A 14,834-nucleotide genomic window follows, 5' to 3' on the forward strand; every position below is an offset into this window, starting at 1 on the left:
TTTCTTCTTTTTGGATGTGTGCATTTATTGCTGTAAACTGACCTCTGAGCACTGCTTTTGCTGTGTCCCAAAGGTTCTGGTAGGATGTGTTTTCATTCTCGTTTGATTCTATGAATTTCTTGATTCCATCCTTAATTCCTTCTGTAACCCAGTAGTTTTTGAAGAAGGTGTTGTTCAGTTTCCATGTGTTTGATTTTGTTTCCTTGCTTATTCTGTTGTTGATTTCTACTGTTACGGCTTTATGGTCAGAAAATATGCTTTGTAATATTTTGATGCTTTGGATTTTGTTAATGTTTGCTTTATGGCCTAATATGTGATTTATTCTGGAGAATGTTCCATGTGCGTTGGAAAAGAAAGTATACTTGGCTGCTGTTGGGTGGAGTGTTCCGTAAATGTCTATGAGATGAAGCTGGTTGATTGTAGCATTTAGCTCTTCTGTGTCTTTGTTGAGCTTCTTTCTGGGTGTTCTGCCCTTCACCAAAAGTGGTGTGTTGAAGTCTCCTACTACTGTTGTGGAGCTGTCTATCTCTCTTTTCAGTGCTGTTAGAGTTTGTTTTATGTATTTTGGAGCCCTGTCGTTGGGTGCGTAAATATTTATTATAGTTATGTCCTCCTGGTGTATCGACCCTTTATTCATTATAGAGTGTCCTTCCTTATCTTTTGTGATGGATTTTACTTTAAAATCTATTTTGTCAGAGATTACTATTGCCACTCCTACTCTTTTTTGAGTGTTGTTTGCTTAATATATTTTTTTCCATCCTTTGAGTTTTAGTTTGTTTGTGTCTTTAAGTCTAAGGTGTGTCTGTTGTAGGCAGCATATAGACGGATCGTGTTTTTTTATCTAATCTGTCACTCTGTCTCTTTATTGGTTTATTTAGTCCATTTACATTCAGCGTAGTTATTGATAGGTGTGAGTTTAGTGCTGCCATTTTCATGTCTTTTTTTGTGTGTTGTTCACAGTTTTTTGTTCACTTAATTTTCTGTGCTGAGTCATTTTTCCTTATGTCTTTTCTTTTCATCTTTTTCATTGTTGTTGATTTTGTGTTTGCCTAGTCTTTATATTTTTCTAGTTTTTTATTTTGACTCGTAGGATTGTTAGTTTCCTTTGTGGTTACCTTAATATTTACCCCTTTGACTTTCTCTCTATATGAAAAATCTATGTCTACGTTTTTTAAGTCCCTCTTTTTTGTTTTAATGTTGTCATGTTTTACATACTGACATCTGCTTCCCTATTTTCAGTGTTTTAGCTTGGATTTACTTTTGTGACTTCCCTATCTGGGTTGATATCTGATTGCTCTGTCCTGTGTTCTAGTCTTGGGTTGTTATCTGATGTTACTGATTTTCTAACTGGAGACTCCCTTTAGTATTTCTTGTAATTTTGGTTTGGTTTTTGCAAATTCCCTAAACTTCTGTTTATCTGGAAATGCCCTAATTTCACCATCATATTTGAGAGACAGTTTTGCTGGATATATAATTCTCGGTTGGCAGTTTTTTCCTTCCAGGCTTTATATATGTCATCCCATTGTCTTCTTGCCTGCATGGTTTCTGCTGAGTAGTCCGAGCTTATTCTTATTGACTCTCCTTTGTAGATGACTGTTCGTTTACCCCTAGCCGCTCTTAAAATTCTCTCTTCATTTTTGGTTGTGGGAAGTTTGATTATAATATGTCTTGACTTTCTTTTGGGCTCTACCTTATGTGGGGTTTGATGAGCATCGTGGATTGATATCGTGTCATCTTTCACAATATCAGTGAAGTTTTCTGCCAGCAAATCTTCAACAATTCTCTCTGTAATTTCTCTTATCCCCCCCGTTCTGTTACTCCAGTCACTCATAGGTTATTCCTCTTGATAGAGCCCCACATAATTCTTAGGGTTTTTTCATTTTTTAAAATCCTTTTATCTGATTTTTCCTCAAATAAGTTAGTGTCAAGTGCTTTATCTTCCATCTCACTAATTCCTACTTCCATTGCCTCAGTTCTGCTCTTATCACTTTTATTGAGTTGTCTAATTCTGAAGTTTTATTGTTAATCTTCTGGATTTCTGATTGCTGTCTCTCTATGGATTCTTGCAGCCTATTAAATTTGTCATTATGCTTTTCTCTTATCTTTTTAATTTCCTCTATTGCATGTTCTGCTTTTTCTTAATTTCCTTCCTAATTTCTTGAAGAGTTGTGTATATTAATCTTTTGTATTCTGCCTCTGGTAATTCCAAGAAATTTTCCTCCTCTGGAAAATTTCTAGGTTCTTTATTTTGGGAGCTTGCTGAAGCCATCATGTATTGCCTCTTTATGTGATTTGATATTGACTGTTGTGTCCGAGCCATCCTTAAATTATTATATTTCTTATGTTTGCTTACTGTGTCCTAGCTTCTTGTGTAGTTTTGACATGCCTAAATAGGCTGCTCGTATGAGCTAGTTTGATTACTGGCACACTTGAAGCTCTAATGCCCTGTCACCAGGTGGTTAGATCTTTGACTAGGTATATGAGCTCAGGAGTCTGCCCACTCCTCCTGCATGGATTCAGCTGAGATGCCCAGGTAGATAGCCACCAAGTGTGTGGTGTAGGGTCTCACTTAAACAGTCCTAGACAGGCATGTGTGATTGGTGTAGGCACAGGCATCTGGCTGCATCTTGGGGACACACTCTGAGCAAGGCATGGGGCTGACGGCTGCCCCCGTGTGTCCAGGAGGAAGGCGTGTCCCTGTTCCCTAAATCGTGTAGGTGGGTGGTTTTTGCTGCCAGACTCTGAGCACCTAATGCTTTTGGCTGTAAGGACTGGGGGACACCTTTTATTCTTGGGCCCCTACTGCAGGTGACTAGGTGGCATGGGTGGAGCCACCAGTCCTCAGGCCCCTGATATGGGTAGGTGAAGACCCTGCTTAATAGGCAGAGTAGTGTCAAATGTCACGAACCTGCCACTTCACAGCTGAAACAGTTTAAGTTAGACTTCAGGTATATACCCTGTTGTACTGTGGTAATAAGGGCCTACGCTGTTGAAATGGGCCCACACAAGTCTCTGCAGGGGGAAAGGCACTCAAAGTCCATGGATCCCTTATGCCCGTGCCTAGGCAAAGGAGCTGTGCCTACCCTGGGTTCCTGGCTTAGTGGAGCCGGCAGTTTATTTTTTCCTCCGTTTGTTAGTTTGTTCGCTCTCCAAGTCAGGAAGAATGGCTCTGGGCATGTGATGGATCCTACTTCCAACCCAGGGGACTCGGCAATTGCTGAAGCCGGTCCAGGACCCAGTGCAGAGCAGAGAGTGGAGAGGTAAATGGGAGAGTAGTTTTCCCTAAGGGGGGTGTTTTTGATCCATGCTTTAAGCCGTACGCAAGTACTTATCTTTCATGGAGGGCTGCTTCTCACTGATACTGGGTGGCCGTGTAGAGTCTCTGGTGCTGGGTCTCTCCTGGTGTGGAAAACGTGCCTTCCAAGCACCGTCGCTTGCCTGCCTCACCGCTCACCCCCGAGCTGATCAGAGCTGAAGGGCTCAGGCTCTCGCTGGTTCAGGTCTGGCAACTCCTCGCTGCTTCCAAGGCATCTCTCCCGCCCCCTGCCACTGAGTCTGGTTCCTCAACTCTGCCTTTGATGTTCAGGGCTCCCAGATTGCCATATATAATTGAATCACTTGGTTTTTTTGGGTCTTTGTTGTAAGATGGTCCACTGGAAGCATCTGACTACTCTGCCATGTTGGCCCCGCCTCTTTTTCTCCTTTCCTGAGTCGTTCCTCCCCCATTAACATAAACTCACTGCTCCCTAAGATTCCTGTCTAATGTTTTGAGTTGCTGTTGTCACTTTTATCCTGCATAGATAATTCTTAAAAAGAACATAATGCTCAAGGCAGACATTTTTTACTAGTTAAGCTAGACTGTTTGGTTTTAAGAAGATTTCAGGGAACATATTTGGTTTAAGGTTTAAAGATTATCTCAGGGCAGTATCTTGGGGGGTTCATGCAGCCTCCATAGCTCCAGAAAGTCTACATTCCATGTGAGTTTGAAATTTTGTTTTGCATTTCCCTCATTTAGGTTGTGATTCTTCTACAGAATTATTTTGATAAACTCTTACAAAGGAAGCCTAGCATAATGCACTATTGGAAAGAATGAAATAACTCTATGCACTCTTTTGTAAAACTGTGTGCCTGCTGTGTGTCAGGCTTTCTTTAAATTTTTTTTTAATGATTTGTATTTTATCTAATAAAAGATGAATTCTGGATGCCTGTGGTATAGCTAACTCTTCAGTATGAAAGATGGACTGTGATGCCAGTTATCAAGAATAGTAGTTAGAAAGTGAGTTAGAAGTAGATTATTTGGTAATATAGTCTGCATTTTTTATGGTGTTACATGGGAAGACATATAATAAATATTTTAGTTAAAACCACAGGCTTTGCAGTCATACTGACTGGGATTTGAATACTGACTCTCCACATGCTGGTGAAGCCAGGACAAGGATGTTAACTTCCTCAAGCTTCATTTTTTTTTTTTTTTTAATCTATAAAATAACGATGAGAACAGATTCTACCTCATGATACTGTTGTGAGGATTAAATAAGATAATGCATATAAACGGATTTAGCACAGTGCTTAGCTCATAGTAAACACTTAAAATTTGTTGTTGTTGTTATTGTTAGATACTGTCAAGTCGATTCCAACTTACAGTGATCCTGTGTACGACAGAACGAAACACTGCCCGATCCTGCACCATCCTTACAGCCATTATGATGCCTGAGCCTGTTGTTGCAGCTACTGTGTCATTCCTCTAGTTGAGCCTTCCTCTTTTTAGCTGACCCTCTACTTTACCAAACATGATGTCCTTCTCCAGGGACTGGTCCCACCTGATAACATGTCCAAAGTACATGAAACAAAATCTCACCATCCTCCCTTCTAAGGAGCATTCTGGCTGTACTTCTTCCAAGACAGATTTGTTCATTCTTTTGGCAGTCCATGATATATTCAGTATTCTTCACCAACACCATAGTTCGCAAATGTGAATTCTTCAGTCTTCCTTATTCATTGTCCAGCTTTTCCATGCATATGAGGTGATGGAAAATACCATGGCTTGGGTCAGGTACACCTTAGTCCTCAAAGCGATATCTTTGCTTTTGAATACTTTGAAGAGATTCTTTTGCAGTAGATTTGCCCAATGCAATACATTGGTTGATTTCTTGACTGCAGTTTCCATGGGTGTTGATTGTGGATCCAAGTGAAATGAAATCCTTGATAATGTCAATCTTTTCTCCATTTATCATTATGTTGCTTATTGGTCCAGTTGTGAGATTTTTGTTTTCCTTATGTTGAGGTACAATCCATACTGAAGGCTGTAGTTGTTGATCTTCATCAGTAAGTGCATCAAGTCCTCTTCACTTTCAGCAAGTAAGGTTGTATCGTCTGCATGGCACAGGTTGTTAATGAGTCTTCCTCCAGTCCTGATGCCACATTCATCTTCATATAGTCCAGCTTCTCAAATTATTTGGTCAGCATACAGATTAAATAAGTATGGTGGAAGGATACAACACTGACACACACCTTTCCTGACTTTAAACCGCGCAGTATGCCCTTGTTCTGTTCAAATGACTGCCTCTTGTTCTATATACAGGTTCCTCATGAGCACAGTTAAGTGTTCTGGAGTTCCCATTCTTTGTAATGTTGCTCATAATTTGTTATGATCCACACAGTCGCATGCCTTTGCACAGTCAGTAAAACACAGGTAAACATCTTTCTGATATTCTCTGCTTTCAGCCAAGATCCATCAGACATCAGCAGTGATATCCCTGGTTCCATGTCTTCTTCTGAATCTGACTTGAACTTCTGGCAGTTCCCTGTCGATGTACTGCTGGAACTGCTTTCGAGTGATCTTCAGCAAAATTTTACTTGCTTGTGATATTAATAATATTATTCAATAATTTTCTCATTCTATTGGATCACCTTTCTTTGGAATGGGCACAAATATGGATCTCTTTCAGTCAGTTGTCCAGGTAACTGCCTTCCAAATTTCTTGACATAGGCGAGTCTCCAGTGCTGCATCCGTTTGTTGAAACATCTCTGTTGGTATTCCATCAATTCCTGGAGCCATGTTTTTTGCCATTTCCTTCAGTGCAGCTTGGACTTCTTCCTTCAGTACTGTCGGTTCCTGATCATGTGCTACCTCCTGAAATGGCTGAATATCGACCAATTCTTTTTGGTACAGTGACTCTGGGTATTCCTTCCATCTTCTTTTGATTTTCCTTCTGTCATTCAATATTTTGCCTATAGAATCCTTCAATATTGTGACTCAAGGCTTGAATTTTTTCAGTTCTTTCAGCTTGAGAAATGCTGAGCGTGTTCTTCCCCTTTGGTTTTCTAACTGCAGGTCTTTGCACATTTCACTATAATACTTTGTCTTCTTGAGCTGCCCTTTGAAATCTTCTGTTCAGCTCTTTTACTTCTTTACTTCTTCCGTTTGCTTTAGCTACTCTACATTCAAGAGCAAGTTTCAGAGTCTCTTCTGACGTGCATTTTGGTCTTTTCTTTGTGTTCTTAATGACCTTTTGCATTCATCATGTATGATGTCCTTGATGTCATTCCACAACTCATCTGGTCTTCGGTCATTAGTGTTCAATGCATCAAATATATTCTTGAGACAGTCTCTAAATTCAGGTGGGATATACTCAAGGTTGTATTTTGGGTCTCATGGACATGCTCTAATTTTCTTCAGCTTCAACTTGAACTTGCATATATGTTAGCTTTTATTAATTCTAATTAAGCAAATATTATATTTTTTGTTTAATGATATCGTTGATCTTTTAACATACCTTATATTAATACTTTTTATGTAAAAGTTTTAACAAGTTAAAATTGAATGTGAATATTTTTTAATTTTAGGAAATTGATTTTATTCATTATGCTCTTTACAAACAAGCTTTGGTTATCTTATATAACTTGACATTTCTGAGCCTCAGTGTGTTGGGGATCCACAAGGCCACCCCCAGGTTTGGTAATTCGCTAGGAGAATAGCATATAGTTATACTCACAGATGTAATTTAATATAGCAGAAGGATATAACGCAAAATCTGCAAAGGAAAAGGCATATGGTGAGAAGTCCAGAGGAAGCCAGGTGCAAGTTTCCAAGAATCCTTTCCCACTGATGGTCACACAGGACAATTTTAATGCCTCTAACAGTGACTTGTGACAATGTGTGAAATATTGTCTACCAGGGACGCTCACTAGAAACTCAACGCCCAGGATTTTTACTGGCAACTGGTCACAGAGGCACCATTTGCCTAGCAAGTACCAGAACTCCAGACTCCCAGAAGGAAAGCAGATGTTCAGCATACACTACACTGTACCAACAGTGTAGGTACAGTGAGCCTCTCTTATCAAGGAATGGTGCCAAAATCTAACTTTGGCAACCAAGGGTCAACCTTGTAAGCAGAAAGGGTAGCAGGCTCAGACCTGCTATGTTTTCTCTTTTCTGTACCATTAGTTTTTCTTATATGATAAAAGAATGTTAGTTCCTGTCCTAGGATTGTTGTGTAGGTTTGAGAGAGTGAATGTTAAGCACCTCGCGTAGTTCCTGACTCTTGGTGGGTGCTCAATAAATAGTTCCTGCTATAGCTATTCAGTAGGAAATAGAGGTACACTGGTTAGAAAAGCCAGAGTTTCCTATAAAGAAGAAATGAAAAAAAATCTACCTGTCACTTCTCAAACAAGGCAAGCAAAGCTAAATTTTCATTTATATTGAAATCATATTTCAAAATCATTTGGAGAGTGAATTTTTTACAGCTGTTTGACCTTGATTCTTTGATTTTGTTAAAATATAGGTGATAAGAGAAATGAAGCCAACTGGTACAGACCCAAGGATATTATCTCTAGCTGCTGAAGTCGCAAAAAGTCCTGAGCAGAATGTCCCTGTTATATTGCTAAAGTTAAAAGGTAGGAAAATATTTTTATGATTAACTAACACTGTTTAAGTAACTAAAGAATTCCTTTATGGGTGCAATTTTAGTATTTGTTCCTAATTTATTCAGAGAAATCTTAAACACTGATATTTCAAGCATTTTTCCTTTATAAGTTTTTAGTTATTATTCAACACATAAAAATACAAATAGCTCTTGTATTTATTGAGCAAAAATAAGTTTATCTTGTTTTATTTTGCCTTAGAAATAATAAACAGCACATCTTTAGGAAGCTCAGAGTTGAAGAAAATCAAACAAGACATATATTGTTATGATCTCATTCAATATTGCCTCTTGGTCCTCAGTCAAGATTATTCTCGAATCCAGGGTGGTTGGTCTACAGTTTCCCAACTTACACAAGTGTTAAGGTAAATTGAAGTAATAAATCAGCTTGTTCTTGAGAGATGTAGTAGTAGATTCTAATTTTCAATATTTGTTCCTTTTTTATTCATCTACCTAACAAGCGCTAACAACCTGCTGTGGTAGGTTTTGGTTGTGCTTTTGCTTCATAATATTTATTATTTTTAACTCTGTATTTATTTATTTGTGTGATTATTTGATTAATATCTAAATTTCCCTCCTTAAGCACCATGCTTACCACTAAATCTCAATGCCTAATATACTATTTATTATTTAATGAATATTTAAATGAATGAATAAATTAAGGCACTCGCCCTACCCTTGAAAAGTTTACAGTATCGGTTGCCATCAAGTTGATTCTGACTCATAGTGACCCTATAGGACAGAGTAGGACTGCCCCATAGAGTTTCCAAGGAGCACCTGGTGGATTTGAACTGCCAACCCTTTGGTTAGCAGCCATAGCACTTAACCACTACGCCACCAGGGCTTCCAAGTTTACAATAGAGATGGCCTAACAGTTATGTCTGGTTTAAAATCAGGAAAGATATGTGTCAGGGTTTTATCCTTTCACCATACTTATTCAATCTATATGCTGAGCAAATAATCTGAGAAGCTGTATTATATGAAGAACATGGCATCAGGATTGGAGGAAGACTTGTTAACAATCTGCGATACGCACATGACACGTCCTTGCTTGCTGACAGTGAGGAGGACTTGAAGCACTTACTGATGAAGATCAAAGATTACAGTGTTCAATATGGATTACCCCTCAACATAAAGAAAACAAAAATCCCCATAAGTGGATCAATAAGCAACATCATGATAAATGGAGAAAAGATTGATGTTGTCAGGGATGTCATTTTAGCTTGGATCCACAATCAACACCTACAGAAGCAGAAGTCAAGAAATCAAACAACGTATTGCATTGGGCAAATCTGCTGCAAAAGACTTTAAAGTGTTCAAAAGCAAAGATGTCACTTTGAGAACTAGGATGCGCCTGACCCAAGCCACAGTATTTTCAATCACTTCATATGTATGCGAAAGCTGGAGAATGAATAAGAAAGACTGAAGAAGAATTGATGCATTTGAATTATGATGTTGGTGAAGAATATTGACTATGCCACGGACTTCCAGAAGAACGAACAAATTTGTCTTGGAAGAAGTACAGCCAAGAATGCTCCTTAGAGGTGAGGATGATGAGACTTCATCACTTCATCTCACATACTTTGGACATGTTATCAGGAGGGACCAGTCCCTGGAGAAGGACATCATGCTTGGTAAAGTAGAAGGGGAGCAAAAAAGAGGAGGACCCTCAATGAAATAGACTGACATGGTGGCTGCAACAGTGGACTCAAATAGGGGACCGAGCAGTGTTTTGTTCCGTTATGCATAGGGTCTCTATGAGTCAGAACCGACTTGATGGCACCTAACAACAACAGTCATGTAAGTGTTCTGATACAGGCAGAATGAAATAGGTGCTAAAATGAAAGGTTTAAGCAAAGTATTATAGGAGAACATATATAAAAGCTATTAATTTCACTTTATGTTGATGTAGCTGTCTCAGCTGTGTATTTCATTGTTACCTAAATACTGTCAATATTTAGAAACAATTAACTGATATAATGCCATGCTAGAAATAGTGCATAAAAAAAGATCAAAATAGTTTTTGGAAAGAGGCAATAAAATAAACGAGATCTTCTCAGTGCCTAAGCTACATGTTATCAGTTAGATAACTGAAAGTATGCATTTACTAATTGCATCCTGGCTTTCTAAATTGCTTACTCCTAATCTGTTACTAGGTAAAGGCCAAATCCAAGGTATACAGTTAGAAAGAACAACAAACATAGGTAACTTTTTTTATACTCCAGTTTTCAAGATTAATTCTTTGCTTAAGTTAATAAAGGCTTATATTTTTGCTTTGCTTAGATGAAAATATTCATCGAGCCAGACTGTCTGAATTGGAATTGAGGACTTAAGAGATTCCCATGTTTGTGAATATACAAACATAATTTCATTTATTAATGGTCTCAATCCAAATAGATACTCTTAAACAATTAACATTAGAAACCAAAGTGCAGAAAAAAGAAAAAAACTTAATACAGGTGGGCATTAACCAGTTAGTTTTTAGCACGCTCAATTTGTAGTTGCTATGAGTCAGAATTGACTCGACAGCACACAACAGCATTGCTTGTCTTGTGTCTGCACGTTTTGTTGAAAAGACCAAAACAGCAGTCCTTCCTCATTAGGATACACACATAGAGCCTATTTTTGGATGTGGGGCTCTTTTTGCTATTAGTCTACACAAATTATTTTTATTATTGAAACTTCCAAGTATATTCAGTTCATATCCAAGGAGTGACCTTGGCTGTGAAAAGCAGTTATTACCTATCTTTTATGCACTGTTTCAAGAGGATCAGTTTCTCTAAATAACTTTTACCTCCTTTAATATTTAATATTTCTACTAAAGTTGGGTTTTTGCTGTTTTCCCTTTAGACATAAGAAATATGCAGGCAGATATTTTGCAGAACTTAGGAAAGTAGATCTACCACAACCAAACCCATTTCCATAGAGTTAATTCCAGCTTATGGGGATTCTAAGTGTTGTTACAGAGTAGAACTACTCCATAGGGTTTTAAATGAATAATTTCTTTTATAAGAATCAGCACGAAGCTAGTTCCTATGAGGTGGTAGTTAAAGTTGTCCCAAATGTCTAACTTTTCCAAGCTGCTGTACCACTCCATCATCTCTAACATCAACTACTCCCTCTCAACTCTGTTCTCTCCCTCCTGTCTTCAGGTTCCCTCATTTGCTGTAACATTTCACAGAACTCACAAACCTTGTAAAGGAAATGGCTCACGCAGTTGTGCAAGTCAGCAAGCCCCAAATTTGTGGGTCAGGCATAGACTTCTCCCTGGCCCTAGGTCTCTGCCCAGAGGTACTCGGCTTTTTTACTCCATGGGCTGGGAAACCCACTGCATCGTCTCTTGCAAGTCTCTCCTTCTCTGCTGGTGGTGGGTTCTCCTCTCCGCTCTGGAGTTGGCTCTCTCCAACTGACCAGTCGCCTCTGTGGGCCACAGTTATCTTCTTTGCACAGCCCCACCCAAACACCTGAGTGGGAGTCACAAGACCATGGCTAGAAAGGCCACACACAAAAGTAATTAATCGTACCACAGGTTTTCTTGGGTATAAGCTTTTCAGAAGCAGATTTCCAGGTCTTTCTTTTGTGGTACTGCTGAGTACATTCAAACTGCCAACCTTAATAGTTGAGTGCAAACCGTTTGTGCCACAGGGACCTTTGCAAATCTATAGAAAAGTAGAAATTGGTATAAAGTTAGAGTGTTTGATTTCCTAAGCTGTCCCTTGCTAATCCTACTCTGGGTACTTTTCAGCTATCAGATGTCTAAAATGCATCAGTTAACATAAATGCTATTCATGAATTAACCTCTCAAGGTTGATTTTAGGTGATTTTATCCCATTCACTGAATACTTGCCTTGTTTCTCTTTGTTGTGAACCAAGTGTCTTTTCTTTCCTGAGGAGTTGAAATACAGGTTTTTAGGATGAGTCCTGAATCTAAATACAGGCACTGTCCACACCACTGTTTTCTTTTTCAGAAAGTTCTTAGACCAGTTTTCCAACAGGAGTTCTTTATTGACTTGGCAACAAAAGAGTGATACTAAAAATTCTCATTAAGGCACAACATCATTAGAAACTTTAGCATTCAACTGAAATTTATAATCATCACAAAGTAAGTCACAGACTTGTGCTCTTGTTTCAGCCATTGCTGTGTGGGCTTGGAGCCAGGAGAAGATGCAGAGGAATTTTACAGTGAATTACTGCCATCAGCTGCAGAAAGTTTTCTGATTTTGGGGAGACGATTACAAACATGTTTCATCAATGCAGCTAAGGTATATATGTTGTTTCTTTAGTGTTTTCTGTTTTGTAGCCAAAACAGTTTAATTCTTGAGATGATGTTCTATGTTATTTTTCAAATGTGCAGTATTTGGGTGAAAGTACAATTAGTGTGATCACTTTACATGGTTTAAGTTACAACCAAGTAAATAATCATCTCTACATTAGAAAATTTTAAAGCGTTAGCTGAAGCAGATGATAGGACTTTTTGAACAGTCTGCCTTACTACTCAGCTTTGTGCAGCACCAAGAAACATTTATTTGCATACCATCTTCCTGAAACCTTTCTACTTAACATTAGAGGATAGCACTGTTCTCTATGTCCAGAACCTTTATTGATAACTCCCAGTGGTGGAAAAGAATAAAGGTGAACTTTCTCCTTTGTCTTTCTAATCCTCTCTAGTCAAAATATTTTCAACCAAAACATAGAGGTTATTTCAATTCAGCAAGTACTTCTTGGGTGAATTGTGCTAATTACCATGTATATTTTTCTTTTGTGATGGATAGGTTATTTAGTAGTGTGTTGCTTAATTTCCAAATATTTGAGGATTTTCTAGATCCTTTGTTATTGATTTCTAATTTAATTCTGTTGTGGTCACATAACATACTCTGTGTGATTTAGTCCTTTGAAATTTTTTCAGCCTTGTTTTATGGTCCGCCATATGTTCTATCTTGGTGAATATTCCGTTAAATACAGTCCTTGCCTTGCACAGTGCTATCATAACTGAAACTTGCGATAGGCACGAGTTTCAGTTACCAAGGTACCATGCAAAGTACAGTTGTGTGTAATGTCCTGTACCTGTCAGTCAGTTCAGTTTGGTTCATAGTGTTGAAGTCTTCTAAAATCTTACTGATTTTTTGCCTACATGTTCTAGTTTTTAATGAGAGAGCATGTAAAAATCTCCAACAATGATTGTGAATTTGTCTAATTCTCCTGTTCTGTCAGTTTTTGCTTCATGTATTTTAAAGTGCTCTTATTAGAGGCATACACATTTAGAATTGTTATATCTTCTTGATGTAATAATTCTTTTATGAAGTGGTCTTTTGTATCTCTGGCAGTACACCTTATCTCAAAGACTGCTTTGTCTGCTATTACTAATATAGCCACTCCAGTTTAGTGTTTGCATGGCGTATCTTTTTCCAGTCTTTTACTTTTTAACCTATCTATGTCTTATATTTAAAATGAGTTTCTATTAAAAGCCGAACCAAACCCGTTGCCATCAAGTCAATTCCAACTCATAGCGGCCCTATAGGGCAGAGTAGAACTGCCCCACAGGATTTCCAAGGAGCAGCTGGTGGACTCAAACTGCTGACCTTTTGGTTAGCAGCTGTAGCTTGCCGTAGCTCTTAACCACTGTGCCACCAGGTAGTATATTACTGGGTCTTGTTTTTCCATCTAATCTGATCATCTCTACTTTTTAATTAGAGTGTTTAATTTATTTTCATTTAATGTAGTTCTTGACATAATTGCATTTAATTCTGTCATTTTGCTATTTGTTTTTTAAATTTGTCTCCTGTATTCTTTATCCTTTTTCCTTTTTAAGTTTGGATTAATCAAGTATTTTTTAGTATTCACTTCTGTCTTCTCTTTTGGCTTTTTAGCCATACCTTTTCGTATGACTTTGCTCTAGGGATATAATATTCATTCTTAGCATATCACATCTACCTTGATTAATATTATACCATTACAGAATAATGTGAGAATTTTATCATTCCATTTATACCACCTTCCATCTTTTGTGTTATTTTGTTATAAATTTTACTTTTACATGTATTATAAAACCCACCACACGTTGTTATTTTTGCTTTAAATAGTCTATGGACTTTTGAAGAATTTAAAGATGTGCACAGAAAAAATTATCTTTTATACTTACCGTGTCTAGTTTTGAATTTTCATCTGCTGTTATTTTCCTTTAACCTGAAGAACCTCTTTTAGCATTTCTTATAGTGCAGTTCTGCTGATGATGACTTCTCTCAGCTTTTAAGTTACTTGAAAATATCTTTTGTTTTTGCTGGATGTATGTAATTTTAGGTTGTCAAGGTTTTTCTTTAGTTTCTCTTTCTGCACTTAAAAAATTTTGTTCCATTGCCTTCTGGCATCCATTGTTTCTGAAGTAAATTCAGCCTTCTTTCTTATTGTTATTCCCGCTATATAATGCATGTTTTTATCTGGCTGCTTTTAAGACTTTTCCTTTTTCTTTGGTTTTCACTAATTTGACTTTGATGAACATTGATGTGGTTTTCTTTATATTTATTCTGCTTGAGGTTTGCTGAGTTTCGTGTATATCTGTAAGTAATATATTTATTCACATTTAAGAAAATTTTGAGCCAATACTTTACTGCCTCTTTCTCTTTCCTCTCCTTCTGAGACTAGGTTGTTGAGGCTCTGTTCATCTTTTTTGTTGTTCACTTTAACTTGAATGATTTCTAGTTGTCTGTCTTCCAAGTTCACCGATTCTTTCTGTAGTGTTTTGTTGTAGTTGTTAGTTGCTGTCAATGTGATTCTGATTCATGATGACCCCATGTGTGCAGAGTAGAACTGTAGTGTTTAATCTGATGATAATCCCATCTAGTGAATTTTCTGCTTCAGAGATCATATTGTTCAGCTCTGATTTCTATTTGGTTGTCTTAGAGTTTTCATACCTCT

The 14,834-nt window shown here is 37.8% G+C and overlaps 1 protein-coding gene across 1 annotated transcript in view; it reads left to right on the top strand.

Annotated features, from left to right (window-relative positions):
* Positions 1-14,834, top strand: part of IQCB1 (IQ motif containing B1) — a 97,111-nt gene that overhangs the window by 7,736 nt on the left and 74,541 nt on the right. The window contains exons 3-5 of the mRNA XM_004373640.2: positions 7,785-7,896; positions 8,125-8,287; positions 12,055-12,184. Coding sequence (XP_004373697.1) covers positions 7,797-7,896; positions 8,125-8,287; positions 12,055-12,184 — 393 coding nt within the window. The 5' untranslated portion in view covers positions 7,785-7,796. The remainder of the gene's footprint in view (positions 1-7,784; positions 7,897-8,124; positions 8,288-12,054; positions 12,185-14,834) is intronic.

The sequence above is a fragment of the Trichechus manatus genome, unplaced genomic scaffold (genome assembly GCF_000243295.1).
Source record: "Trichechus manatus latirostris isolate Lorelei unplaced genomic scaffold, TriManLat1.0 scaffold00026, whole genome shotgun sequence".
Lineage (NCBI taxonomy): Eukaryota > Metazoa > Chordata > Mammalia > Sirenia > Trichechidae > Trichechus > Trichechus manatus.